Source organism: Mus pahari, chromosome 3, assembly GCF_900095145.1.
Source record: "Mus pahari chromosome 3, PAHARI_EIJ_v1.1, whole genome shotgun sequence".
Lineage (NCBI taxonomy): Eukaryota > Metazoa > Chordata > Mammalia > Rodentia > Muridae > Mus > Mus pahari.
The window spans coordinates 110,587,088-110,608,968 of NC_034592.1; the positions used below are offsets into that span (position 1 = coordinate 110,587,088).

General features: G+C 51.5%; 1 protein-coding gene across 4 annotated transcripts; it reads left to right on the top strand.

The window, feature by feature from the left end:
* Nucleotides 1–13,142: 13,142 nt before the first annotated feature.
* Gpat2 (glycerol-3-phosphate acyltransferase 2, mitochondrial) lies at nt 13,143–21,867 on the top strand. 4 transcript variants are annotated; one of them, XM_021194475.1, is made up of 21 exons: nt 13,143–13,220; nt 13,343–13,456; nt 14,092–14,165; nt 14,533–14,637; nt 14,846–14,974; nt 16,695–16,794; nt 17,127–17,260; nt 17,481–17,580; nt 17,677–17,889; nt 18,197–18,319; nt 18,474–18,556; nt 18,796–18,914; nt 19,433–19,503; nt 19,573–19,831; nt 19,919–20,067; nt 20,209–20,286; nt 20,613–20,744; nt 20,831–20,951; nt 21,035–21,100; nt 21,299–21,354; nt 21,634–21,867. In XM_021194475.1, exons 1-21 carry the CDS (start codon nt 13,158–13,160, stop codon nt 21,748–21,750), a joined length of 2,406 nt encoding a protein of 801 aa, XP_021050134.1. In that variant the 5' UTR covers nt 13,143–13,157; the 3' UTR covers nt 21,751–21,867. The 4 variants fall into 4 exon arrangements, with proteins under 4 accessions (XP_021050134.1, XP_021050130.1, XP_021050131.1 ...); XM_021194471.1 differs by having other exon boundaries at nt 13,158–13,220; nt 19,591–19,831; XM_021194472.1 differs by lacking the exon at nt 17,677–17,889 and having other exon boundaries at nt 13,158–13,220.
* Nucleotides 21,868–21,881: the final 14 nt, after the last annotated feature.

Here is a 21,881-nt window from a genome sequence, read left to right on the forward strand (position 1 = left end):
GTAAGACTATTTGCCAGGGAGAATGTAGCTCTTCTTTTCATCCTCTCCCAACTACACCTTCCTATAGCAACTGTTCTCACAGGCAGAGTGGCCTACCCCTAGAAGTCACAGGATACAGTCTAACTCCTCCAGAGATGGTGTTAAGAGGCGGGACCAGGGCCTGGGGAAGCCACCTCAGTGGTAGCAGTACTTACCTGGTATGTGTAAGGCCTTGGGCTCAGGTTCCTACACTATGAGACAAAACCAGAAGCCCCACAAAAACATGTCTGCACATGCACTACCCACAGCACTCAGAGTCCCCTGAGAAGAGTGACATTGTGTTGTGTTTTACTTGTTTTAAACAGGCCCTTATGTATGTAGTACAGGCTGGCTACAAGTTCACTGTGTAGCCAAGGATGATTTTGAACTTCTAACCCTCTAGTCCCCACCTTCCAAGTGCTGTGAAGAGAGATATGCTCTGCTATGTCTGATTTATCTTGGTTTGAACCAAGGCCTTGAGCATGTGAGGCAGAACTCTACCAGCTATCAAACATCAGAATTTTTTGGAGACAGGGTCCCAGTACATAGTCCTGACTGGCACACAACTTGCTATGTAGACCAAGCTGTCCTGAAATTTACAGAGCCCCAACTGCTTTTGCTTCCTGAGTGCTAGGACTATGGTATATGATAGCACATCTGGCCCAGTTCTGTCTGTACCCAGCCCAGGAGAGTAGTGAGGAGGGAGGCCTGGGCCACCCAGAGCCCTGATGTTCCCAGACTCTGAAGGTTAAGTCCAACCAGCATTGATTAAGTCTCAGTACTCAAGGAAGAAACTTTCAGGCCTCTGGTGCAATACTCTACAAGATTCCAGAAGGAAGCCCTTCCCAGCAGCCAGTCCTAAGACCCTGCCTTAGTTTTTTTCTTGTTGCTGTGCTAAAAAATACTCCAACAACAAAGGCACTTTAAAGGAGAAAGGGTTTATTTGGCGTACCATTACAGGTTACTACTATTCACCACTGAGGGAAAGACAGGGCAAGGATTTAGAGGAGCTCGCTGTGTGGTATCCACGTCTAAGAACAGAGGGCAGTGGGTGGATGAATGCAGGCCAATGCTTAGTGGGCTCCCACCTTATTAATTCCGGGCCCAGCCCACTCTGCGGTACTGCCCCCTTTTAGGTTGAGTCTTCCAACCTCAATTAACTCAGTTAAGGAAATCCCTCGCAGACCAACCCAATCCATGTGATTTCTCATGGAGACTCCCTTCCCAGATGACTCTACTCTGATTCAAGTCAAAGGCAAACACTACAGGGGCCTAAGAAATAGTCCCAAGGGTAAAAGTGCTTGCCCTCAAGCTTGAGGATTTGATTTTGGTCCCTGAGACCCACATGGTATAAAGGGAAACTGAGTCCCACAAGTGTTCTTCAGCCTTTCCTTCTTCCACAAAGTAAAGAAATAAAAAGTAATTATTATAAAATAATACTTAAAAATATCAGATCCCCTTCTTAGCTGGGTTAAGGTAACTGCATTCTGGCTTCGGAGGCTTTCATATGCTTGGGCAGAGTCTTCTCCTAGGTTGTTAGCTTTGGGAGAACAGCTCTAAGGGCATTCCTCTGTGTGTGTGTGGGGGGGGTGGGGGGCAGAGGACGAGACCCAGACTCTCAGGATCCTCACACTGGATGCAGCAGCCCTAACAGACATCTCTGCAGAAGATTCAGCAAATGTTAGCCAACCAGGAAGAGATCAGTGACCTCGCACAGGATACTTCGGGAGAACAGCTCTAAGGGCATTCCTCTGTGTATGTGTGTGTGTGACAGGCGATGAGACCCAGACTCTCAGGATCCTCACACCGGATGCAGCAGCCCTAACAGACATCTCTGCAGAAGGTTCAGCAAATGCTACCCAGCCAGGAAGCGATCAGTGACCCCGATATGGAGAATTCAGGGTCAGAAAAGACGGTGAGCAAGAGGTCGGTGGTTGAACCAGGGACTGAGTTTTCAATTAACAGGCTCCAGTGCTTAGAAGCAGATGATTAACAGATCATCAGTGCTGGTAGTGGGACTGCCCCCCCCCAGGACTGGGCATACACCAGGTCCTGATTCCACTGGAATAAGGCATCTTCTGGCTCTTGACCCTGAGGGAACTGGAGAGGTCAGGATTCAGCAGGGACATGATGTGCAGGACAGAGGACAGGGTTGGTGTCAGCCAACTGTGCCCTGCTTGGCAGAGCACTCTCTCTGCTTGGGGATAAACTGGGACCACAGTGTGGACAGTGACTTGTATTCAATAGAGCAACTTGCAGCTCTTTCTGTGGTTGAAAATGCCAGTACAGAGAAAAGAGCAGGGACTTCATGGGGACTTTAGCAAATTCAAATTGCATCTTACTCCCATCTCTGTTTCTTCCTCTGCCGGGGAATAGAGAAGGGGACTGTCCCGGACAGCAGCCACCATCCTGAAGCTATTCCACAACCACCCCAGGGGATAGAATGTGTGCAGGCAGTCATTGATGAAGGTGTGGATTGAGACATCTCATCTCGCTATCTGAGGCTCTCTCTTAGCCTCAGTCTATATCCATAAAGTGGGTTGGAATGGTGCCTACCTTGAATGATGGCTGTGTGGTTGGATGGTACAGAGGTTGGCTGAATGGAATTATGGGAGGAGAAGAAAGAGAGGAAAGAAAGAAGAAAAAGGAAGAGGGGTAAATTCAGGAAGGAGGAAGGAAGGGAGGAAGGGATGAAGGATAGAAGCCACAACTGCCATCACACCTGTAGTCCCAGCACTAAGGAGGCTGAGGCAAAAGGGCTGTCATGAGTGAGAGGCTAGCCTGGGCTACATAGTGAGCATTCCAAACCACCCTGGACTGTAGAGTTAGTCTTAAAAAAATAAAAAGAACAAGAAAAGAATGTTGCCCTGGGCAAAGGTCGAGAGCCACAGTACTTGATGCACCCCTGTGAGCTGGCAGAGCTCTGACAATGAGTAAAGGTTTTGGATTGTGCCCCTTGCCTTTGGTGATGGGCAAGGTCCATGGTCTGCAGGAGGACTGCTGCCTGGGATGGGGCTGCCACCTGCTCCCTCAACAGGGAGCATTCAGCTTTCATTGGTGTTAGGCCTCCCCCTGACTCTTTGAGACCTCAGAACAGAGTAGAAGTAGCCCCTGTAATCCATCAGCAGCTCGGAATCCCCTCTGGTGCCACCTTGCAGCAGTCTGACAGAGTCACTTCCTGCTGCTGACCTGGAAGGCCACAGGTGGAGTCATTTATAGAGAGAGACTAAAGGATTCTGGGGCTCCTGGTTCTCAAGGCTGAGGAGTTTAAGACCAGTGGTTGCCTTGGTGAGGACCTTCTCTCTGATGGAGATTCTGCCGTGTCCCAGCACCTCATAGGGCATCACATGGGGAGGCAGGAATCTTGGTTCAGGTTCTCTAACGCCACAGTCCTAATGGATAAGGAAGACCCTTTGCTCAAAGCTCCTTAGGACAGACCACATGAAGCTCAAGAAGAAGGAAGACCAAAGTGTGGATGCTTCAGTGCTTCTTAGAAGGGGGAACAAAATACTCACAGGAGGAAATATGGAGACAAAGTGTGGAGCAGAGACTGAAGGAAAGGCCATCCAGAGACTGTCCCACCTGGAGATCCATTCCATACACAGTCAGACGCTATGGTGGATGCGGGAAGTGCTTGCTGACAGGAACCTGATATGGCTGTTTCCTGAGAGGCTCTGCCGGTGCCTGACAAATACAGAAGCAGATGTGGATGCTCACAGCCAACCATTGGACTGAGCGCAGTGTCCCTGATGGAGGAGTTGGAGAAGGGACTGAAGGAGCTGAGGGGGTTTGCAGTCCTGTGGGGGAGCAACAGTGTTAACAGGCCAGACCTCCTGGAGCTCCCAGGGACTGGACCACCAACCAAAGAGTATACACGGAGTGACCCATGGTGCTGGTCGTGTATGTGGCAGAGGATGGCCTTATTGGACATCAGTGGGAGAGGCCCTTGGTCCTGTGGGGGGTTCAATGCCCCAGTGTTGGGGAATGCCAGGGCAGGAAGGTGGGAGTGGGTAGGTGGAGAGTACCCACTTAAAATGTCCAGTTTGGTCTGCTTTTCCACCTTGTTGATGCCCATCAAGGGTTCCATTGCAAAGTGAAGTGTGTGTGTGTGTGTGTGTGTGTGTGTGTGTGTGTGTGTGTGTGTATATGACCAAGTCTGTTCCTTTCCTGCTTCCTCACCCCCGCTAGTCTCACTGCTACCTCCGAGGTCTGCTGTCTCTGAGTGCACAGCTGCAGAAGTGGTTGTCTGTTCTTGTCACCTCTTTTGTTGGCCTGTCCCCTGGAGCTCTTGCTAGCTCTGCAAGATCAAACCTTTCCCCCACCCCGCCCCTCAGAGGTGATCTCATTTCTCCTGGAGTCTCTATATTCTGCTCCAAAGCTCAAGCTACTATTTCCTGCTCATTTTCCAAAGATGCAGCCCTCTCACCCTTCCTCTGTAGTTGGCACCCTGCTCTGCTTCCATCTGAATCTTGACAGGCAGAATGTTCCAGAAGCAGCTTTTTAAATTCTCTTCTTGGCCTATGCAGATTCTACTGGGGCTCTTTCCCCTCCTCAACCCAGCAAGATCCCATCTTTTGCCCAACAACACTCCCCCAAAGACCTTCTTGCCTCCTGTGGTGAAGCCACAGCTCTGGGCTTTGTTGGGAGTGGCCTTGTGCCTATGGAGGAGTCTAATTAAAATGTAGTTCTCACAATCCGCAGCAGTCACAAATGAAGCTGCCGCCGCCCCAATGCCAAAGGTTTAGTTATTAGTGCTGGTCACTGGGCTGCTCAGGAATTCTACAGGGTGACAAGAACAGAGGCTGTCCTGAGTGTAAAGTGCACTGCTCCTGCAGCCGCTGCCTCTCAAGTTCAAGGCAAAGCTAATGTGACATAACTTGACTCTACTGCAAAAAACAAAAACAAAAGCAAAGCTTGCAGATGCTTTCCTGGTGATGCTTGCTGACTCTATTGGCTTCTGACACCCTCCCAGTCTGTGTGAATCTTCTGGCCTCCTGCCTTCCTTTTCACAGTCAGAAGAGCTTGGGATTGCTCAAGGTTCCCAGAGTTGCTAACTAGCAACACCGATTTCCTCTTTTGCCCAAACTGCAGCCTTCCTGGGTTGGGGCTAAGGGTGTGCACTGGGTATCCTACACATCTGTTTTGTTGTCCTGTTCATGTTAGTTAGATCTTGGAAGTGGCTGGTTTAGGGGACGTTGTTTGTTTTCCCTTCTCTTGCCCTATAGCCTCGTGGAATTTGTATGAGGGTTATGTTACCAGGAAGGGGACAGAGGCCTGATGGAAAAGGGTGCATCCAGAACCTCTCCAAGCCCCTCCAAGCCCTCAAGGCCTCACACTACGGAAGTGCCTCCTCCCGGAAGATCAGGTGACAAACATCTGCCAACCAGAGCAAGCAGAAGCTTAGAACTTCACAGACATCTTGAAATGAAAGGGCTCCCCGCAGGGTGTATGTTAAAGGCTCTAGAAACAGTGGTGGCCATTTTTGCCATCCAGGGCCAAGCATCCTGAAATAACTGACTTGCAGAGAGGTGGAGATCAAAGAAACCTGACTTGCTGAGAAAATACTGCAGAGAAATAGCGCCAGCTCCCTCTGCAGTTCTGGTGTCTGGTTAGGCCTACTGGTTCCCTTTATGGGCTAGCACATTTGAACTGGACTTTTTGCTACTGACAAAATCGAGATCTGAGAGGTCACAGGGTGAATTTATCACTGTATTTGATCAGAACACAGAACACCCAACATCCTGTCTCAACCAGCCACGCCTTGCTGCAGGGGGAGCAGGGGGCCCTCAAAGAACACCACCATCCACATTCCAAAGAGTCCCCTCCTGCCTTAGCTCTCCCAGTGATGAACTGGCATCCAGGCCTGCATCAGCCCCAACTCACTCCCGTTCCAACTCTACCTCAGGTCTAATTGACTAGCCACGCTGACACTAGGACACTCACCTCTCCTAAGACTCTAGGAAAGTTCCTTACCTCCAGAGGGAAGGATGCTCGGGCATGGGGAGGATAGAAGCCAGGGGAGCCAGAGGGAGCCATTGCAGCTCCTAGGCCTGGGGTGGAGGCCTCCTGAGGGTCCACTCTCTTCTTGCCCATTGGAACTGAAACAAAGAAATCCGTCTGTAAGGAGATAACTTGGAGATGTTGTATAACCCGAGATCAAAGGAGGCTGAAACACATCTCAAATCCCACCCTAACCGGAGAGCACTCTGCCTCAAATAGCCTTTGCACATCTCATGTCCCCCAAGGCAGGGTGGCACTACTGAGAGGCAGAAGGACTTTAAGGGGTAGGGTCTGGTGGGGATGTCTTTGGATTACTGGGGTGTGCCCTTGAAAGGAGCTGGGGTTTCTGGTCTCTTCCATTCCCCCACCCCTCCCCAGCCATGAAAACAGTGGCTTGTGCTCCTCTCTTGCAGACTTAGCTCTAGAGTCTTAAAGATGGAATGTTTGTCCCTTTAGCAACTGGGACCTTTAAAACCAAGGCCCCCAAAGACCCTCTTCCTTCCCTAGGCTGCCTCGGGGATTTGTGATGATGAGAAGCTGGGTGGTGGGGGTGGGCACATCATCACCTTGCAGGCCTGGGACCCTCATGGAAGGGCTCTATTCTCTTTCGGGCCCTAGTGAGGCATAGCAGCAAAGTATCCAGAAAGAGGTAGTCTTCTCTGCTGGTTGATGCCTGGAACTGAAGCAGCTATCCTGCAACCCTGGGAAACTGGTCTGAGCTGGTCCACTAAGGAAGGCAACAGGGAACAAAGATTGGACCCCTACTGATGTCACTACAGCCTTGAACTAACCAGGTCTGGGCCATCCTACCTATGGACTGATTGTCATACGTGTCCTTTTATGTTTAAGCACTTCTGAGTTGAGCTTTCTTGCAGCAGGAAGCACTGTACCCAGTCCCCCTATTTCTGCTCTGCTGAGTCCCTGCTTCAGTATGCCAGCGTAGATCAGCACCCCTACGCTGGGGAAAAGCAACAATCCAGCTAGCTCCCTTTCACAACCCCGCGGGAGCTCAGTCTAGTGTGTAGCTGACTGTTCATTACATAACCACTGCAGCCACACAGGAGCCGAGCGAGGGCTGTGTTCAAACCCCTAGGCTGCAGGTGGCTGGGGAAGGTGTTATGAAAACTGCCTAGAGCAGATGTCAACCTTCCTAGTGCTGTGACCCTTTAATGCAGTACCTCATGATATGGTGACCCCCAGCCACAAAATTATTTACATTGCTATTTTATAATTCTTGCTACTGTTATGAATCGTAATGTAAATATCTATGGTTTTTTTGATGGTCTTAGGTGACCTTTGTGAAAGGGTCATTCAATCCCTTATGGGGTGGAGACTCACAGGCTGAGAACCATTTGTCTACAGAAAGGTTATTCCCACACCCTCAGAGTCAATACCGCATCAATGGCTAGCCCTGCTTGCCTGTGTTCTAACAATGCAGGCAAAGGAGAATGGAGGCAGGGCCTGGGGATGGGCCAGAAGGCCCTCATGGAGGGAGTAGGCTGTTCCACGGCTACTGCTCACTTGCCCACTGTGGGGTGAAAGCATCAACTGATTATAGATATTTGCTTCTGCGCAAGCGCTCTCTTTATAATACACCAGGGCCCCTTGAGGGCCCTCTCCAGAGTCATTGTGCTTAAAACACACTGATTTGATCTGGGGTGTTGCTAAGGAGGAAAATAAAAAAGAACCTCCAAGTTCCAAGCAATCAAATGCACCCACCCGACCAGCTTGTTGCTTGCTGGGAAAGGACTGGGGGGGGGGTGTCAGGAGAAGGGCCTGGGAGGAATTACTAGGGTCCTAAATATCTCTGGACCCCAAGGCCACCTATTACAATGCTAAGTGGAGGATCCCGAGAGTCCTGGGATGGTCTCTCCTGAGTTGAGCAGACATGAACCATCCTTTTGCCCCTCTTCCTCACTCAGCCTTTCCCTGTGCTGAGTCCTCTGGCTGTGACCCACGTAAAAAAGCCAAGCATGCTGTATGTGCTCATAATCACAGTGAAGGAAAGCAGAGGTAGGTACAGCCTTCGGGCTCCCTGGCCAGTCATCCTGGCCGACTTGGTAAGCTTCAGGCTAGAGAGATCCAGTCTCAAAATACAAGGTGGGCATCTCTAGAGGAGTAACATCTGAGGTGGACTTGTAGCTTCCACAGACACTAACACACATTCATACTTGCACCCACATATGCAGCCATGCGAACATGCATGGAGCACACACACACACACACATACACTTCAAAGTCTTTCCTGCTTCAGCTTCTACAGAGCTTAACAATGACATGGAGAAAGTGACCAGGGTGGTAGATGCTACCGGCTGCTCTCAGCACTAACCCTGCTACCATTTCCTACCAACATCCAAACTCTGCTGAGCTGCCCATTCTCAGCTGTGGACTGCCACCGTGTTTACAAGACCATATGGAAGATTCTGAAGGAAGGAAGAGATCTATGTCATAGAGGTCATAGCCCTATCAATGGCTACCTCATGAGGGTGGCTGTCCTCAGAGCTCTTGGCATAAGAGAGGATCTTCTAGGAGTCCTTGAACGTGTCATACTGCTTGTGAGAAGTGGGTATCCCAACTCTAGACCTGCTGATAAATGCACCTTTCCTCTGCCCCTGTCTCAACTCTTGGTGGATCGGGTGGCGTCTGCACAAGTTAGGGAGAACAACTGTTCTTTCATCCACTAGAAACACCCAGAAGTAACATGTGAATATGTGTTCCACCACAGGAGGGCATTTGTCCTTTTGGGCCCTAGGAGTCAGTTCCATGAGTTAGGATCTTTGGGGCAGTACCTATGGCCAGGGAGGGGTTTTCTCAGTTCATTCATGGTTCATGGGCCGAGCAAAGGAGAGTCTCCGTGTCTCCAAGGATCAAGTCGGCCCACCAGTGTGCATAGCATTGGCCTGCAGGTCTCACCACACCATGTAGCTCTGGCCCTGCTACAGAATGCTGGGCAGATCTTGAGCATCACAGCCTGAGCCATGTCTACAGAGTATGCATCTTTCTATGCCCAGATTACAGCAGACAGCTGTAGTCACTGCAGCCTCCCAACACATCCTTTCTAAAGCAGAAGTGCAGCCGAGGCCTGAACGAGGCCAGAACTCTCTTAAATCCAGCCCTGGGGCCTCTATCCCTACCCATGGAACCTTCCAGTCGGAAGCAGCTACTGTGGGATCCCTCTCAGCACGAGGTCCCTCCAAGAAGGTGAGAGGTGCTCACAACCAACCACAAAAACTCACCTTTCTATCCAGATGCTGATCTTGGGAGACATCCAGACTTGCACTTGAAGGGTGGGGGGCAACTTGCTGCTTCTAAATAATGGGGCTTCCTTTTGCTTGCTTGCTTTTTTCAGTTTCTGAGTCTTCTTGCTGTGGCCTGTGCACTATGATACAAAACAACAGTTAAATTGGAGCCAGATATAACATCTGAAGCTGGTAATGCTACTCCTGAGGAGGTAGAGACAGAAAGAGCAGGAGTTCAAGGCCATCCTCTATTTCATGGCAAATTTGAGACCAGCCTCAACTCACACACACACACACACACACACACACACACACACACACACACAGGCCATGAAAGAGACCCTTAGGCCTTGAGGGATACAAAATGGCACAAAGCAGGGAGCACAGAGGCTATACCCTCAAGGGGAATGAAGGTGGAGGAGAGGCAGAGATTAGGAATAAGAGCCAGCTCTAGGGACCCATGGTCTCACAGGTTCTGAAACTGGAAGCCAGTGGGCTGTCACATGGGCTGGGGTTGCAGGGTATACCTCCCTCCGTTTATTTTATATTGCACTAACCTTTTAAAGTTGTTATTTTAAAAATAAGTATTTGTGTGTGGGTATGTGCATGTGAGTGTAGTTACCTGAGGAGACCAGAAGAGGGTGTTAGATCCCTGAAGTTGGAGTTACAGGCAGCTGTGAGCCACCTGACGTAGGTGTTGGACCCTGAACTCAGGTCCTCTGGAAGAGCAATATGAGCTTGTATCTGCTGAGTCACCTTTCCAGTCCAGTGGATACCTTTCAGGGCTGGTCTCTTGGTGGCTTGCTGCAACAATGAAATGATGAAGGAACCCATATGTTCTTTGTTCTTAGAGTGCTCAGAGCCGAGTACCCAAATGACACCACTCTCATCTTTATATACTTTGTCTGTTGCCGTACCCAAAAAGCCGAGAAAAAGCCACTCTAGGAGAGAAGGGCTTGCTGTGGTTCACAGTTTGAGGGCACTGGACATCTTGGCTGGGAAGACATGGCAGGCAGGACCATGAGGCTGCTGACTACATCATACCCCAGCAGGAAGCAGAGAACGGATAAGTGCTGGTGCTCAGCTCAGTTTTTCCTTAAAAACAAAACAAAACAAAACAAAACCGTACATGTCTATTTTGTGTGTACAAGTGAGGAGGTCAAAGGACAGCTTGGGGGAATTGGTTCTCGCCTTCTGCTATAGGTGTGGCATTTGGTTCCCAGCACTCGTGAGGGACCACTGCATTCTTGTAACTGCAGTTCCAGATCCAACGCCCTCTTCTGACCACACATATGCACATATATAAATTATACACACACACACACACACACACGTAATTTATTTTGAGACAGAGTCTCACTATGTAGTTCTGGGTGACCTGGAACTTGCTATGTAGATCAGGCTAGACTCGAACTCACAAAGATCCATCTGTCTTTGCCTCTCGAGTGCTGGGATGAGAGGTGTACACTATCCTCCCCACATCCTTTTTAAGACTCCCCTCCAGTCCTTGGGTCCTTTGCATCCCACACTTCCAGATTAGGACAAGCAGGTCCCTGAGCACAGCCAGAAGGTGTTCTCCCCACAAACTCTCAACACTTGTAGCGAGTTGTGGGGGAGAGCTGATGGGGGTGGAGGGAGCAGAGATCACGTGGTACAGGCAGCACGCCCAGCAGAGCATATAGGGTGTCAAGGGGATGGGCCTTCGGGCTCAGAGGGCATTCTGATTGGCTGTCACCGCAGCTGCTGAGGCGCATGCGCACGGAGCCCGTTTCCTGCTTCGTCGGCTCAGTCACGCGGCTGTTTGGCGGGAGTTGGTGGCTGGTGTGAGGTGAGCTTCGTGAGCCTCGTGTGCGGGTGGATCGGTCTGGGCTGGGCCGGGCTGGGCCGCGCTGGGCCGGGCTTTGGGTTAGGCAGGGACGGATGGGGAACTCGGGCTGGTGGGCGTATCTCACAGACAAACCCGTCAGAGGCAAGCTGGTGGCCCTGGAGCGCCCCACTTTGCCCTTTGCTTGGCTTGTGGCACCTGAGACTCAGAGACCAGCAGGCAGGGATGGACTTCCGGTGCCGCCTCGGAGACAGGCCCTGGCCTCCATCTTGGTTTCGGCGAGGCCCTTCCTTGCAGGCTGCGTAGGGGTGTTTGCCGCTGCTGAGCTTTCTTTTAAGTTAAGTTCTGTGATGCTTAGTAGGGTAGGGACGTTGGGGATGTGTGTGTTGCATTTTAGCCTTTGGTGAAGAGCTACACAGGAGCCAGGCACCGAGTGTCACCTGTGTCGTGCGGGTGGGAGGGACGTGGCTTCTGGGCGCCCCCGAGCCGAGGCCCTGTTGGGTATCTGCTCAGATACCACATCTCGAGGTTATTTTTACAGCAGCCGCTGGAAACCCCCGCTCTTTATATAACAAGCTCTCTGCTTTTAAACGTTGGCCTTAATTCCTAACGTTTGAGCACATCATATAGCCGGCGATAAGATGCGTGTGAACTGTACTGGCCCTCGGGGAAGGGTGTGCATCTACACAGACTGCCAGTGGCCCTCGCTCAGGGATCTTGCGTGCCAGACGTGTCTGTAATAGTGGTGTTTGAGAAACGGAGGGAGGAGGGTGGAGAATTCAAAGCTGGTCGGGGCAAAATAACAAGACACCGTCTTAAAAAACGTGAGTGAGCTATGTCCCCAACTGACCTGGATTTCATGAGCTAGGTGGTTGGCTTAACTGGCTCATGAGAACTGCTCCGTGCCTTGTCTTTTAATCTGTTCTTTTAGGGTTAGCATTGGTCAGTGGGCTTAGATTTTGAGGTTAGGAGTCTCAGGCTGAGGAGTGTCAAACGTCTTTCTTGCAAAGGAGGCAGGCCTCCTTATGTTGTAGCCTTGACCTTGGGCTTCTCTGTGCTTAGGGTCTGAATGGGGCTGTGAGAACGTTTTTAAAAGTAGGGAATGCATCTGAAATGAGGTCTCCAGAGCCTACGTGTACATCAGTCAGGATCCGGTTACTGCTTGGCTTCATGGTGCTAAATAGCACCAAGGGGAAGAGGAGGAGGACCAGAGGAACCCCTGGAAACTAAGCCACAGGCATCTGGCTCTCCTGGGCCCTTTCCATACCACTGAATTGCTGGGTCTACACATGAATTATTTGCAATTCTTACCCTCAGGACGACTTTCAGATGATGTAAGGGAAGTGAGATGGGAACCCTGAGGGCTCCACAAGGCTGCTTTTCTGGCTGCCTTGGGCCCTGGAACTCATGGAAAAAGAAGAATCTAGATGTATCATGAACTAACATGAACTAACAGAATTTGTGGTCTCAAAACTCAAGAAGGCACTGTCAGGCTAGCATGCAGTTAATGTGATTGAGTGGTGGGGAAAAAAGAATATAAATAAGTAGGCCAGTCTGTTCACCATGGACATGGTGGAAGATGAGTGTAGAGGACCCTTTTGGGCATGAGTCTCTTTAGCAGAAACATAATGGATCTGAGGTTCTGCAAGAGGGCTGCTCAGCAGGACTTAGGTTTATGGAGAGAGTAGCCTTTTCCTTGTATCCTCTTCTTGCTGGTACAATCCAGCCCAGCCTAGGCCTTTCCTTCTACACGGAGAGCCTTAAGTTGCCATTACAATCCCAGTTGCTGTTTGAATACACTGGTGCATGTGGATGGAAGATAGCTACTCGTGTTGGCCTGAGGGAACCCCTGACTTTTCAAGAACAGCTCACTTCCTGGAGGGGCCACTTGGGTCAGCAACAGGGATTTGATCAGACTGCCTCCTGGCTTAAGTGTTGTCTGTCTTGGGGTGGACTCTGGCGTCACCCCGCAAGCCCTTGGGTTATGGATCAGATTCCATCCTTTTCCTTTTTTTCTAGGTCAGGTCTGTGTGGAGAGGGGCACAGTGCTTGATTCACTGATCTTACAGACCTTCATGGATACCATGTTGAAATCCAATCCCCAAACCCAGCAGAGGAGTAACCACAATGGTCAAGAGGTAGTGTGGAGTTCTCACACCCTTTGCCCTCCCACTTGCCCTCTGTGACCTCCACTCCTGATGTGCTCCTCATTCTGTCAAGGACCCTGAGTTTGATCACCTCTCTTGTGGCCCTTTTCCAGACCAGCCTTTGGTCCTCAGGCTTTGGGATGAAGATGGAGGCCATCATTCCATTCCTGGGGAAGTATCGCCCCTTTATGGGCCGCTGCTGCCAGACCTGTACTCCTAAGAGCTGGGTAAGTGATGGTAGGGCTGGGCCTCCCTTGGAAAGCTTAGGCTGGCTTGGGCCTGGGAGTGACGATCCTGGGCAGCTGCCTCCCTCTTGTCTTCCCAAGCCTGATCTTTCACTGCTGCATGCCTTTTCCTGTTAGAGGAATGGTTATACGGGGTCTGTTGTTGGGATGTGGCTTAGGAGAGTTGGGTAGAAGGCCTCAGGAGGACGAGGCTATGCCCACAAGGCTGGAATATAACTGACTCTGTTCAGTTTGGGAATACTGCCCACTCGGACTCCCATAGCACTCAGCATCCCTTACATGTCTGTATCATATGCTGGTACCAGGAAGGCTCAGCATTCTAATGGAGATTCAAGATGCATATTTTCTTCTCCAGATGAGTTAAAACCCATACGCAGGGTCTTAATGTGCTTATCTCTAAGAGGGCAATTCCACACAAGGGGACGGTGGTTTCATTTTAAGCATAGCACGTTTCTTTCTGAGCCAACATTATGATCTGGGGTAGACATGTCATAGGAGATGTACTTTACCTTCTTCTGGTAGAGTCCAAAGGGCCACCAGGCAGAGGCTAGATGGACAGGGTATAAATGTGACTTGCAAAAGCACCCTAGGACATGCTGTCCTTCCCTCTTGGACAGGAGTCCCTCTTCCACAGAAGCATAATGGACCTGGGCTTCTGCAATGTGATCCTGGTGAAGGAGGAGAACACCAGGTAGTCAGAGCTGTCCGGGCAGGCGGTGGGTTGCAAGGGCCCTCCCTCTGTGGCATCACTTTCTTCCTACAATGGACAAAAGAAGGTCCATAGCAAATGGAGGCAAGCTTTACTCCCCTGCAGTTCCTTCTAAGGGCTACCTGTAAGGTGTTGAGCCACTGTATCCCTCAGTGGGGAAGAAGGGTGGGACTAAGGCCTATATAGGCAAGTGGGTTTTGTTTGTTTGGTTTGGGTTTTTTGTTTTTGTTGTTGTTGTTCCATGGTAGAGTTTGGTCCTGGGATATGAGACTGGGGTGCAAACCCTTGCTGATGAATAGACAGACCTCTGTGGGCTCTGGGGAGCCCTTTCTGAACTGTCTTCCCCCAGGTTCCGGGGCTGGCTGGTTCGCAGGCTCTGCTATTTCCTATGGTCCCTGGAGCAGCACATACCCACCAGCTCTGATGCCTCCCAGAAGATCATGGAAAACACTGGGTGAGGAGGCAGATCAGAGTCTGGCATTTGTGGGATACTTAAAGGGGTGACAAAGGCTGTAGGTCAGGATGTCCAGGGCTGGCTGGGCAAGACTTCTGGAATGTTATCTCTGTTTGGGCCCATGTCAGACTTTTCTGGCTGTACACTGGAGGAGTGACTAGGGAGACTATTGGTATCTAGCCCAACACTGTCCCCCTGACCTCAACAGGGTGCAGAACCTCCTCTTGGGGAGGGTTCCGGGAGCAGCTGGAGAAGGCCAGGCACCTGAATTAGTGAAGAAAGAGGTACAGCGTATCCTGGGCTACATTCAGACCACACCTTGCCCCTTCCTGCTTAGGTAACTATGGTGAGGGGCATATGTGCTTAGGTTGAGGCCTCTGCCCCTCCTGGAGAGTGGATGTTAGCTGGGCTTAGAAAATCACCAAATATTCTTCCTGAGTATTTGGATGATGTTTACCAGAATGGGCTACAGCCTACTGCAGCCCTTCCCTGGGTTTGTACAGAACAGATCTGCACACTTAGATGCAGGGGATTAAAGAGGTGGACAGTGATACAGCTAGTCAAAGGAAGGGACAAGGAAAGATTCAGAATATCCAGCAGGGCAGACAATGTAGTTAGAGCCAGGAGGGAAGAAAGCCAGCCCTGGAGGCTCAGGCGTAAAAGTTGAGGAAATGGCCTTTTTAGAGGGAAAGGCCTGAGTCAGGGCCTTGAGCAGGAAAGGGCCAGGCTCACTGAAGATTGTAACAAGGTTGGAAGCTGTGGAAGCTGGTGAGTGAAGCTGAGAGCAGCTGGAGAGTCTGAGATGTGAGTGAAAGGAACCAGATCAGAGCCAAATAAGTAGAGGCCACTCACTCTAAGGGCAGTCAAAACGGCTCAACAAAGTAGAAAAGTGGCAGAATGATGGGCTTGGCATCCAGAGTAGAAACCCGAGCATCTGCAAAGCTGACTGACAGGCTGGAAAGACTAGATTGAGACGTTAAGGTGGTAACTCATGGGACTCACAGAGAGACCAAAAGTGGTAAGAGGAAATGAGAAAATGATAGGAAATCCATTTCTGGCCTAGTACCTAAGTGTGTATACAAGAGTGTCAGGCTTCGTGAGAAGGGACTTGGCCTTGGATGGATGTTTGCATTGAAAGAGTTCCAGTAACTGACTTGAGGACTGGGTTGTCTGTATAGGCCTGGGAGCTCAGAAGAAGGGACATATATATGTAGAGCTGTAATAATACGGTTTATGGTTAAAGCCAGAGGATGAGTTAAGGCACTGAAGGAAAGGGGCTCAGGGTTGTGTGTCAGGCTCAGCTGTTTTAAGTGAAAAGGAAGTACAGGCTGTTGGTGACCTTGACCAGTCCTCCACTGTAACAATTCTTCACTCTGTTGAGGTTTTCAGGCCCTAGGCCTCATGCCCTTGTGTAGGAGCTCTCAAGTGCAATTCTAGTGGGCTTCCCACTTCCTCTGTACACCTAAGTAGTAAGGTGGTTTTACAGTACAGCATTTACAGAGGCACAACATTCTCCTGTGTCCCAGCATATTGCTGCTTCTCAGAATTGCCCCATTTAATGCTTCCATCAGATGTGGACTTGCTGCTTGTCCACCAGTTTTTCTGTTAACTACTTTGGTAAGATGGTCCCCCTACTGGGCATATGAGCAAGTGCAGCACGCCTTGCCCTCCTTGTATCATTTCCCTTTTGCTCCATTTTTCCTGGTAGTTGGTAAATATAGGCTGACAGGGTTCTGTGTAGAAAGGGTCTGGTTCTTTGGTCCCCCTTTAGATAATGGAGGCAGAATTCGTGTCTTATGTGAGCCAGCTGCAGCATGAAGTCTTAGAAGAGTCTACCTCACAAGTGTGCTCTGTGGCATCAGGACTTTATAGCTCTAGCATTAGCATTGTCTACTGCTCAGCAGGTTGTGACCGCTCCACTCACTTTCCTCTTCTGTTCTATGTGGGCAATAATGTTGCTTGCCTTAGAGGAGTTCTGAGCAACCTTTTGGGGTTTTGTGGGGCTGAGCCTAGTAGAAGGTGACCCTGCTGCACCTCAAGCCGGCATTGCTTCCAAGGATGTTCAGCTGGGCACTGCTGTGGTTCCTGAACCGCCTCTTCCTGAATGTACAACTTCACAAGGGACAGATGAAGATGGTTCAGAAGGCTGTCCAGGAGGTAAGCCAGACCATACTGAATAGACTTGGATGGCCAGAGCATAGGTGGATCCCGGCTGCATCAGCTGTTAAGAGAATCCACACTTCCTAAACAACTTTGTTGCCATACGTTAGCCCTGCTCCTACAGGGTTTCCTGCCCAACCTTCAGTTTCAGCAGCCATTGAAACAGGCCACTGTATTTCCTTTTAAAGTTGTGGAAAGGCTGCCTTACCTTAGGGAAGTGTGCAGAGGAAAAGCCCTTCCCCCTCAGTGCTGCCCTGGGACTTGCAGGCGCTGAGGTTTGGCTGTGTTTTCAGGGTGGGCATTTCCTTCTGTCTGTCTGTCTGTCGCAGGGCTCTCCACTTGTCTTCCTTTCTACACACAAGTCCCTCCTGGATGGGTTCCTGCTGCCTTTTGTACTGTTCTCCCAAGGCCTCGGTGTGGTCCGTGTGGCTTTAGACTCCCGCACCTGTTCCCCTGCTCTCAGGTATGATGGGGGAAGAGGGAGGCCCTAGCTGGAGAAGTGGGATGAAGGTTACTTTGTCTTCTCAGCCCATTTTCAGCTGGCAGCCCAGCTTACAGACTCAAATGGGAGGGTAGCTACGGGTCGCTGGGCCATGGCTACTTCAAGTATCTAAACAGACAGGCCTCTTGGCCTGGCCTCTCCTTCAGAGTCCCTTTTCATTAGACTATTCTGTTGCTCATAGAACTCTATTGAGGAAACTTGGGGGACTTTTCCTGCCCCCAGAGGTCAACCTCTCCTTGGACAGCTCAGAGGGCATCCTGGCAAGGGCTGTGGTCCATGCAGTGAGTGTTCCCAGTGGTTATGCGTGGGGTGGGCCAAGGGCATAGGGGTCTGCTGCTGATGGGGCCTTGATGTCCACCCTTCCTCTCCTCTTCTAGACTGTGGAGGAGCTGCTTACTAGTGGTCAGCCTCTGCTCATCTTCCTGGAAGAGCCTCCTGGGTACCCAGGGCCCAGGCTTTCTGCCCTAGGCCAGGCCTGGCTAGGAGCAGTGGTCCAGGCAGTCCAGGCAGGCATTATCGCAGATGCCACACTGGTACCAGTTGCCATTGCCTACGACCTGGTTCCAGATGCACCATGTAACATGAATCATGTGAGACGTGGGGTCCAAGTAGATACCAACCAGTTCTGGGTGGCACAGTATGCTCTGTGGCTGGGCTCCGTTAGGGCTGAAGTCAGATTGGGATGTGAAGTGTCTAAAGAACTGTCCCTGTGGTCACTACCCTACAGTGTCTCCCAAGGTCTTTGCTATCACCATCTTACAAAAGACCCCACAATAGAGGCTGTGGGTGGAAAGACAGGACTTGGTGAGGAGCAGTGAGCCAGTGTGGAGGGAGGAAAGGGTGGCGGCCCCGAGACTTGCCCAAGAAAACACATGTGCAGCCTCTCATTCCCTGCAGGACTTGGCTCCCCTGGGGCTGTGGACAGGAGCCTTGGCTGTCTTTCGGAGACTGTGTAACTGCTGGGGCTGCCACCGTAGAGGCTGTGTCCGCGTGCACCTTGCCCAGCCATTTTCCCTCCAGGTATGAAACCAGTTGGGAAAGGCTGGGATAATCTTTGTGGTGGTTTGGCCTTCAAAGCCATTGTAAGGATAGTATTTTCTCTTAGATGGTTTGTGTACAGGTTTCTTGGGGGTAGGGGTGGCAAGAGCAGACCACACATCTTTGTCCCGGGCAGGAATACACCATCAATGCTAGAAGTTGCTGGGGTAGCAGACAGACCCTGGAACACTTGTTGCAGCCCATTGTGCTAGGTGAATGGTAAGGAGCACAGATGGATGGGTCTCAGAGGGAGGCAGGCGGCTCTTCATCTCTGACCATCCCAGAACATCAGCACCAGATGTCCGTGTAGTCCAAATGTAGGGTGGCACATAGGCCTGGAAGTGGGGAGGGTTATATGAATTCTCTTAGGACTTGGGAAAACAGCTGTAGCTTTGAAAAGCTTTCGACTCTTACGACATTTTAGTTCCATTTCATTCTTTGATCTGTCTGTATCCCAGTAGTGTTGTTCCAGACACTGAGAAGGAGCAGGAGTGGACTCCATCCACGGGCCTCCTCCTGGCCCTTAAAGAAGACGACCAGCTCCTGGTCAGAAGACTGAGCCGGCATGTTCTGAGTGGTGAGGGAAACACAGATCTGCACCTTTGGAGTGTGACTTGAACAGCACTTTCTCAGTGTATATCTACACAGGGCTGGTTATCAGGACCCCGTGGATGCTAGCACCTGACCCGTACCCCTTTCACACAGCACACAGGGATACTGGAAGAGCGGGGCGTCCAGGGAGGTGGGGAGCAGATGAGTTCAGTGTCTGAGCCAAAGGCAGCTGTGCAGATCTCTGCGAGATCCACCCAACCTTATCCTAGAGGTCCTTTAACCAGTGTCCTTAGCTGCGAGTGAGGACAATGATGATTACTGAGCTGAGGAGCAACATGTGCCTACAGAGGGCACGTGCTGACCAGAAGTCCCTCTGGCACGCTGTTGGGGTGGCTCTGGCTCACAGTGCACATGATCGTGCTGCTTGGAACCTGATCTCCCCTGCAAGGGCAGACTTTGGGTTGAGTGGGAACATCTGTCAAATGATGGAGGAGAGATCAAGGCTCTCTAGGCCCCTCCCGTCAGCACCTCCCCTCTCCCCAGCCAGCGTGGCCAGCTCCGCAGTGATGAGCACGGCCATCATGGCAACACTGCTGCTGCTGAAGCACCAGAAGGTAAGGCACTGTGTGGTGGACCGGGAAGGGCCGGCTGTGGCCTTCTGCTCAGGCCAGTTTTGCCTCCAGGGTGTGGTCCTGTCACAGCTCCTGGGGGAATTCTCCTGGCTGACAGAAGAGACACTGCTCCGAGGTTTTGATGTGGGTTTCTCAGGGCAGCTGCGGTGCCTGGCCCAGCATACACTGAGCCTACTGAGGGCACAAGTGGTTCTGCTGCGCGTCCACCAAGGGGACTTGGTGGTGGTGCCGCGGCCTGGCCCAGGCCTCACACATCTGGCACGCTTGAGTATGGAATTGCTGCCCACCTTCCTGAGTGAGGCTGTGGGAGGTGAGTCAGTGGGTCAGCAGGATTGGGATGCATGTGCAGAGGAGAGGGAGGGAGCAGGTCCCCTTCTTATGCCATCTTCTCTGCCAGCCTGTGCAGTGCGGGGGTTGCTGGCGGGCAGAGTACCACCTGAGGGGCCCTGGGAGCTGCAGGGCCTAGAGCTACTGAGTCAGGATGAACTCTACCGTCAGATCCTGCTGCTACTGCACCTGCTACCTCAAGACCTACTGCTGCCCCAGGTCAGACCCCTCCCTCCCGTAGCTCAGCGGGACCCTGGGCCTTGTACTTATGGCCTCCAACCACCTCTGGTCAGGATTCTGCCCACAGCCCCTCCCCCCATGGGTGTTCTCTGAAGGGCATTGGTGCTTCTCTTCCTACAGCCCTGCCAGTCTTCCTACTGCTACTGTCAGGAAGTGCTGGACCGGCTCATCCAGTGTGGGCTCCTGGTTGCTGAGGAGGTAGGCTCCCACCCCAAGTGCCAGTGTCCTGGGCTGTTTCTCTGACCCAGGTGTGCTCTGGAAGTGTACTGCCGTTGGCCGGGCACATGGAAGCCTGCCTACTCTGGGCATGTGTCGCATGCCACTTTGGCATGTGTAACTCTAAGGTTCTCTCCATACCATCTGCCTCCACATTTCTTAGTGAGCTTGGGTATTTGGCCCAAGTAGCTCTGAACAGCTTTTTGGGCTTCCCAGACCTGCTTTGACCTGCCAAGACCAGGTATGAGGGCTGTAGTACTGCTTCCCACCCAGCCTTACCAGGGACCAGACCAATAACTCTCCCCCAGACCCCAGGCTCCCGGCCAGCCTGTGACACAGGAAGACAGCATCTGAGTGCAAAGCTGCTGTGGAAGCCGAGTGGGGACTTTACTGACAGCGAGAGTGATGACTTTGAGGAGCCAGGGGGCCGCTGCTTCAGGGTGTGTGTGGAGGAGCTACCTGGGGAGGCAGGTGGAGGAGGTGAGGTGCATGGGAACCCACCTTGCTCACTCTGGTCTCTCTCCAGCTTAGCCAGCAGTCCCGCTGCCCTGACTTCTTCCTCTTCCTCTGCCGCCTGCTCAGTCCCATACTCAAGGCCTTCGCACAGGCGGCCACCTTCCTCCATGTAGGGCAGCTGCCAGATTCAGGTAAGGCTCTGAACACTCCCCCTGGCAGTGTTGAGGGTGGGCTCAGTCCCAGAGCTGAGGTCTAGGTCTAATCATTCCTGCAGAGGTGGCCTACTCAGAGAAGTTGTTCCAGTTTTTACAGGCCTGTGCCCAAGATGAAGGGATCTTTGGTGAGTTCCAAGCCCCATCCCAGGCTCCCCAGGGGCAGGTTTGCTGATGACTGCTGCCCCCTGCTGGCCAGTGGCTGCCTGACTCCAGGGAAGGGACTTTGGCCCCACATAGGCCCTAGTTGGTCTTCCTTTTACAGGAAGTCCTGCCTAGTGGCTCCCTGGCTGCCTCAGAGCTTTTATTGCCTCTCTTCCCTCCAGAGTGTGCAGACCCACACCTTGCTATCAGTGCAATCTGGACGTTCAAAGACCTCGGGGTAAGAGGACATATCACCATCCTGTCCCTGGCCTCAGCCCCGTGGGCTGCTAGAACTGCTCAAGGGAACTATCTTGTTCCCCCACTCAATGGGCGGGAAGGGGGTGGTGGTGGAAGCGCTAACATCCTAATGAATGCTAGAATGGATGGTTTTTCTGCCTTCCTAATTCACAAAGGACTTCCCATACTGCTACTATATCAAATAGGCATCACTATAGGTTGTTGGGGGACAAGCTTGGTCCCCTCAGCAGGGGTACTTACAATCCATCTTGTGGTTCAGGTACTACAGCAGATGCCTAGCCCTACAGGACCCCAGCTCCACCTGTCCCCTACATTTGCCACCCGGGACAATCAGGACAAGCTGGAACAATTTATCCGACAGTTCATCTGCAGTTAGCACCAGAGAGTGGATCTGATGGGACTTGTCAGCTGAGAAATCAAGGGTGTGTCTTCTGCTCAGTTGTGTTCGCTCATCATCATTTGGGGTAATAAATAGACTCGGTTAGTTTCTTCCCCAAGTCTGAAGTG

What these genes read in the sequence shown, in the direction of transcription:
- Gpat2 (XM_021194475.1), top strand. Translation starts at nt 13,158, where the DNA reads ATGGATACCATGTTGAAATCCAATCCCCAAACCCAGCAGAGGAGTAAC. An exon ending in CCTTGCCCCTTCCTGCTTAG is followed by an intron (nt 14,975 to 16,694) that starts GTAACTATGGTG and finishes ATTGCTTCCAAG; the next exon opens with GATGTTCAGCTGGGCACTGC. An exon ending in ACCTGTTCCCCTGCTCTCAG is followed by an intron (nt 17,261 to 17,480) that starts GTATGATGGGGG and finishes TGTTGCTCATAG; the next exon opens with AACTCTATTGAGGAAACTTG.